We start from the raw sequence: 6636 nt of genomic DNA, 5'->3' as shown, positions 1-6636 counted from the left end.
CAAGCCTTCTCCAGTACAGAGTATGTTTTGATTTGTCACAAATTTAAAATAAATTGGCTCCTTTTTTAGCAGAGCAGTTGTTTCCCTTTTGTATAATGACTGTTCTAAGCTATGGGGGGTGTTTTTCCCCTACAAAATAGTAAAATATGTTGGAAAGGACTAGAGGGAAAGAGTATGAGGTGTCTTTAGAATGACATGGAAAGTGTTCTCTGAATTACTGAATTCCAAGATAATAAGTAAACATTCTGACTGAAAACAAAAGAGGATGTAAGGTCACCTAAAAAGCAGTGTTTCTTAAGGATTTAATTTTAATTTGGTCTTAGATATTTCTGCTTTTGTGTCAAATTCAGATTTGAAGCTTAAATATATTTGAACTAATTGAGAATTGTTATTGCATGAAAATTCAGATATTCGCTGCATATTCTGATAAAATATGAGAGTTGTATGGTAACAGTTGATAAAACGAATATAATGGAAAATTGCATTTACGTCCATACGGCAATTATTGTAAATTACTTTGCTATGGAAACACAATTCAACCATCTGTTGGCATTTCATCGTGTCTGTAGTTTAGCTCAGTTTAAAATGAAGCATTATTTAAATATAGGGAGGCTGTTGGCGAATAGCTTTGAAGATAAGTTTTGAAAATGCATATTACCAAAGTGACGTGCTAAGGAGCCCACCAAGTCACGTACCACTTCCCGTGGTTTTGGGGCATAGGAAGGTTCATGACACTGGGCATAATTTAAAACTGGGAACAAGCAAAGCAGGCTGCAGAAAACGGTGACTTACGGTTGTTTCTTAACATCTGTCTGACGAGTTTGCTTAGATTTTAGCATCCAGACAAAAAGAGTGCAGAGGTGCTGCGGTGGCTGGCTGGCACCCTCCTCCTGCAGGAGAGCCCAGCACCCAGGGTCCCTGTCCTCGGCTGGCACGAGCTGAGAGAAAGGAGCTGGAATTCCTAGCCTTGGTTTTCCCTGTCTGTGTTAAGGGAACTTACTCCGTCTTTGCAGTTTCCCTCATACATAATTTGTATTTTTACCTGTGTTTTTTAGCAAACGTATATTTTAAGTCATTGTGATAATATTCTAGGATTTCATACCTGCAATAATATGATTGAGGTGATACAAACCAAGGGAATTTCTAGTTGCTTTCTGAAGAGAGGAGAGGGGATCTATCTGCTATGAGATAAACGCTGAACACACAGGTGCACCCATACCCAAACCTGGACTGCCATAACAGAGGGGGAAAGCATCCTTATAGTAAGTTACAAATGAACCATTGTCTTCATCAGTGTGATCAGGAAATCATAGTTCAAAGGGGAAAAAAAAGGTGCCAAGCTCTTCCAATGCTAATGAGAAATTTCAAGGCAATGGACATGTGCTTGCAATATCTTTGTTACCCTTTGAAAAAAAAAAAATCAAATCTAAGAAATGCATGAGGCTTTTGGAGCTTGCTGAGGTCCTCTTGCCAGACTCAGCACTTGGTAGCCTTGATACCCATCTCTGTGTCACTTCAATAAAAGAGCCTTCCTGCTGCTGCCTGCTCCCCTGCCTGCCTGCCTGCACGATCTGGGCAATGGTTGCATTTGGTAGTTTGCTCGCCAGTTTTGCTAAGCTGAAAATACAGTTTTGGAAGCAGAAACCTGTAACTCCCCTGGAACGTTACAAATCTGTCTTTGTTAGAGAAGAGTTAAATCCTTCATGTCAAAATACTTTTCCCTATGAATAATTTTGGTAGCTTGTTCATTCCAGCACAGCACCCGCAGTAAAGGTTATCCATATTATACCAATTTGCTTTATATTGCATCAAACCTCCAAAATGTCAACATATCATATATTTTGTAATGAATTGATTCTTGGACAATAACTCTAACTCTTATTGTTTCTAAAAGGGTGCTGGTGCCAGAGGAAAAGAAAAGATTGATGGGAAACAGACACCAGCCTGTAGACACTCATCCTTTTTCTTCGGATACCGATTTATCAGTGCGTCTGGGCATCCCCTGCGAGCCCCGAACACAGAAGATCACTCAGGTTTATCGACAGTGTAGCTGAAGACCCGCAACTTCACAAATTATTATCTGCTATTGGACATCTTTTATGAGAAGCCCTGACAGATCAGTTACAAGACAAAGGACAAGCACTACATTGCTGTGAAAGGCTGTCATCGGGGTCTGGGTGGCTTCTACCAAAGTCTTCAACTTAGTGAAACAAACACCCAATCCTAACGCTTCACGTTTGAGTTGGAACCTATTTTATAAAATATATACATGTATATGTACATATATGTATAATCTATAGATTGCACATACGCCATTGCTAAGCATCTTTACAAAGGTGACATAAAAGGAATTAGAAATGTATTTGTCAAGATTCCTGTCACTTCACGCCCTCTGGGTTACCGTATCCTCCGTGATGCAGCACTACCCTTCCGTGTGGGGACACTATGACGTATGTAAGACTCAGATTTACACAGAAGAAGGAAAAGTATGGGATTACATGGCCTGCCAGCCAGAAGCCAGAGACATGATCAAATATGTCAAAGTGACTCTGGATCCCCCAGACATAACATGTGGAGATCCTCCTGAGACTTTCTGTGCAATGGTAAGGCAAGCTTTTAATTTTGCATAATTAGTAGGTATGTATTTGGGATAGATGGCTTCAAAATGGAAGCCCTATAGTGCACATGTAATTATCCAAGAAAATCTGCATCATAGTCCAAATGTGAAAGGTTCTGCCAAACAAAATGCTGAGCAGTACTTAAGCTGGGAAATGAGATGTTCTTATGGGGACCTAACTTGACTTTGTCTGAATTCAGTGTCTCTCTAGGTCAGCTTTTGATGACTTAAAAGAAAGCAGCATAAAACTCTTAGTGCGCTAACCCATAGCTGGGGTGCATTTGCCTGGATCACAAAAGACTTGAGTAAATTGGTTCCAATATGGTCGCCTGAAAGCATCATTGCTTGGTACAATTCAGCATAATTTCCAAACATGAGACTGTTGTTAGAAACTAAAACTGCTGATGCTTAAAAAGTGGTGGTGGGAGCTGGGCTCGTGGAGTTTTTGCAGCAAACCCACGCAGCTGCGGGCAGCATTTCTGGAGCCTTGCTACCGCACGCAGCAGGTGCATACCAGCAGGTCCATACCTGCGTGTATGGACAGCGCGGCAAGGAACACCTTCAGGTTGGGGCCAACTCTACCAACTACTGACAGCTTTCTTCTTTAACTGAAACTGTAGGCATTCAAGCCAACTAAAAGAGACCAAAATCAAGCTCCTTAATTTAGGTGCTCCTAAAATTAGAGAATAGTTTTAGAAATGTTGGGCTTGGTAAATAATTGTACAGGTATGAGAAGCCAGGCAGACACTATATATATCAACTTTTTACATCTGTGCTGCTCCTAAGAGTTTGATAGATCGTGCTGTAAGAGGTCGTTTGAGTTAAAGGAAATTTTCAACTCGTAGGTAACTTGTTTCTCCTCACAAACATGGAGAATTCATTTTCTTTGCCACTGAATATTTATGTTAAATATTGAGTGGAAAATATACTATTCCTTGACTAGAAAATGTGAGTTTGAGATGCAAAACATATGTACTTACCTCTATTAATAAAGCACTGGAAACATACATCACATTACCTACACAATTTGGATTTGAAAAGCCAATGAATTCTGGTAAGTGAGGTTATCATAACTGAGAAAGTCTACAAGATATTTATTTGCCTATGTACAAATCATCATTGCTGTATGACAGCATCCCCACAGGAAGGAAATTTGCTTTTAAATGCCTTATGGTATCATTTTCATCCACTACGGTTCTGTAAGGAGTTCAGGTCCAACCACACATACATTACATTTAGGGCATTATGTGCACGCATGCAGCTGCTTCCCACATACATTATGGTAATAGCCACGTGATAAATTGTGGAGCTACGTCAATAAATTACATTCACTGTGAACCTCTGACTGCATCGCTTGCTCTCTGCCCACTAATCCATCTCTTCTGACATGGCTTTGTCACTCTAAACCACCAAGCAGCTTCAAAGCAGCCACTGTTCAAAAACAAACAAAAGAACGTGCCCCATGTAATAGGGTCTTTTTCTTTTTTCTTTATCTTCAAAAGTATTTTCTCTGCAAAATAGTAATAGCTGTGATTTACACCTCAATCAGGGACGTTCAGTAACTCATCATGTAGTGAATTAGAAAAGTTGTTCTTTTAATGCAAAAGAAACTGCTCGGCAAAACTTTTCTTCCTTTTAGTGCAGCTAAACGTTGCCAAGTTGTTCTTTTAATGCAAAAGAAACTGCTCAGCAAAACTTGTTTCTTCCTTTTAGTGCAGCTTAACGTTGCTGCAGTTCCTGTCTTAGAGTAATTTAAGTTTCTGAATGCCTTTGTTATTAGCCCACTTTCTAGTTACAATAATGATTTTAAACAAAAAACAAACAGACATTTTGATTAGAATCTAAGTATTAAAAATGGTGCTAGAACTCCCCCTGAAAACGTTTGACCTAGCAAAGTCCTTGATGCTGCAATGGGACTGAAAATTTGCTTGGGAATGACCTGAGGTTACAGCTGTAGCTCACCTGCTGCTTAAGCCCTTGAGATGCAGAAGGCCACCAGAATCCTGACACAAGAACTAGAGAAAGAGGAAGAACTGGGGAGAGGGAGCATGCACAATGAGGCGGTGTATTTAGTGACGTGAGTGTAGAGTGACTTACTCCTACATGATAAACTGTTGTATTTGCTTTCAGTATAGATGTACATTGTACACTATATTCCGATATGCGTTGGTAATTGCTTGACTTTAAACGTTGGGAAGCTGACAGAAACATTTGACACGCACAGCAGCAGAGCACTCTCATCCTTCATGTTTCATGAAATGCTTCATGTCTATCTGTAGCTGTATCTATAGCTACATGTAGAAATTACACATTTCCTTCAAAATGAGGTTTAACATATTTTTAGGGCTGAGCCTTTGGCATTTCCCGATGATATCTTTTACTTTTGTGTTCATTTTTAGTTTTAGAGAGTGAGTTAAGATAGCACTGATATACTTGGAGAAGGTGGGCAATGGAAAAGAGTGCATTCCTGTTAGGCACGTTCTCACACTAAAAAAATCTCAAATTTAAAATGACAGCGATCCAAAGGTTTCTTTTCAGCACAGTGAAGTGCCAAACTGACTTATACAGATGCTTGGTTTTATTGTTGTGGGTGTTGGATATTTGCATGCTAAACCTATGTACCAGTGTTCTGTTACTGAAATCAGGTTAATGCTAAACTGCCTTTTGGTAATTCCTTGGAGATCAGGGTCCTTTCAGATATCCTAACGATAAGGAAGGGTACCAAACAGCTGCACCTGCTCTGCAGGAAGAGGAGGAGGTTGAAGCGGCCTCCTGTTTTCTTCCCTATCAGTTCTCAGATCAGGCTTAGTAACTTTCTGTTCACCACAGACTATAAGGACTCAGGTTCTAGCTGTTGAGTCTGTGTCAGCTATCAGTGCAGTATAGATTATATCCCTGAAACACAACCAGACTAAGAGATTCACCCAAGTTGTGCTGGGAGATGATGGTAAAATCTAAGGCAGCCTGTGAGAGGGAGATGATAGTAGTCTGCAGTAACACACAATGCAGTCGTGCATTGCAGTGCACGCAAGCATATGCAATACAGGGGAGACGGGCAGTTAATGGTAAAATTTGCCTCCTACTAATTTCTGAATATTCCCCATGGAATTTTACTCAGAGACCTTGTTTAGATGACAGACCAAAAAACGAGGTTTTGCACATGCAGATTTGTTGCAAAATGCAAGACTCCTCTAGTTGGCAGCTAAACCCAGCACATGGCAGCCCACTACTTGTAAGTACCTTGGGGTTGTCCCTCGAGGACAGCACCTGTAGGTATTACAGGGAATATGCAGCAGGAAAACTACCCCACAATTGCTTTTATGTAATCTATTCTGAGAATAACATTATAGTTTCTGGTGACATTCAGTATTGACAACTCATGAGATTGTTCTGAAACCTCAAGCCCCTGGAGTCCTATGATTATGTGAGATTCTCAGCTTTCATTTAAAACATGATCTTTGTTTTCTTAGTCCTTCTGGTTGCTGAGAAAAATTTGAAGATGAAACTGAGAACCTCAAAAAGCAGAAGCCAAAGAAATAGCCCTCCAAATCATTATTTCTTTAAAATCTCATCATTTTTAAAGTCGCTCAAGATTTTTAAGGCTTAGGAAAGGAATTTGCTTGAGAGGAGAGATGCATGAAAGAAAAATGTAAACAAACGAATGGCTTAGAGCAGTGAACGCTCACAGTTTCTGGCTGTGGAGTTGCGTGTGTCTGTAAGGAGGATGTGACAGCATCCTTCCCCAACAGGGAGTACTCGTCCTGCCTGCAGGATAACCAGCCCCCTGCAGAGGGGGCTGACCGGTCACCTCTGGCTTTCCTGTACGTTTTCAAGCAATCTCTATCTGCTTAGAGTGAGGCACGCATGCTGGCAGATGATGCACATCTGCTTTCTGTGGCATTCCTTCAAGGAAATTTGGCCGTCCTTTGTCAGTCAGAGTTGGATGGGACAGTCACGGCATTTGAGCCAGCGTGATTGTTCCTGTCAGTCTGCAATTCACCAACTTTGAGCATTTGGCA

General features: G+C 40.6%; 1 protein-coding gene across 1 annotated transcript in view; it reads left to right on the top strand.

The window, feature by feature from the left end:
• Positions 1–2357: 2357 nt before the first annotated feature.
• Positions 2358–6636, top strand: part of NTNG1 (netrin G1) — a gene marked incomplete at its 3' end in the record, with an annotated part of 91956 nt that continues 87677 nt past the window's right edge. The window contains exon 1 of the mRNA XM_010286546.1: positions 2358–2603. Within this exon, the coding sequence (XP_010284848.1) occupies positions 2358–2603 (246 nt within the window). The remainder of the gene's footprint in view (positions 2604–6636) is intronic.

This window comes from Phaethon lepturus, unplaced genomic scaffold (assembly GCF_000687285.1).
Source record: "Phaethon lepturus isolate BGI_N335 unplaced genomic scaffold, ASM68728v1 scaffold1640, whole genome shotgun sequence".
Taxonomy (NCBI): domain Eukaryota; kingdom Metazoa; phylum Chordata; class Aves; order Phaethontiformes; family Phaethontidae; genus Phaethon; species Phaethon lepturus.
Note: the sequence above shows the minus strand (reverse complement) of the source record. Positions and strands in the feature narration are given on the sequence as shown.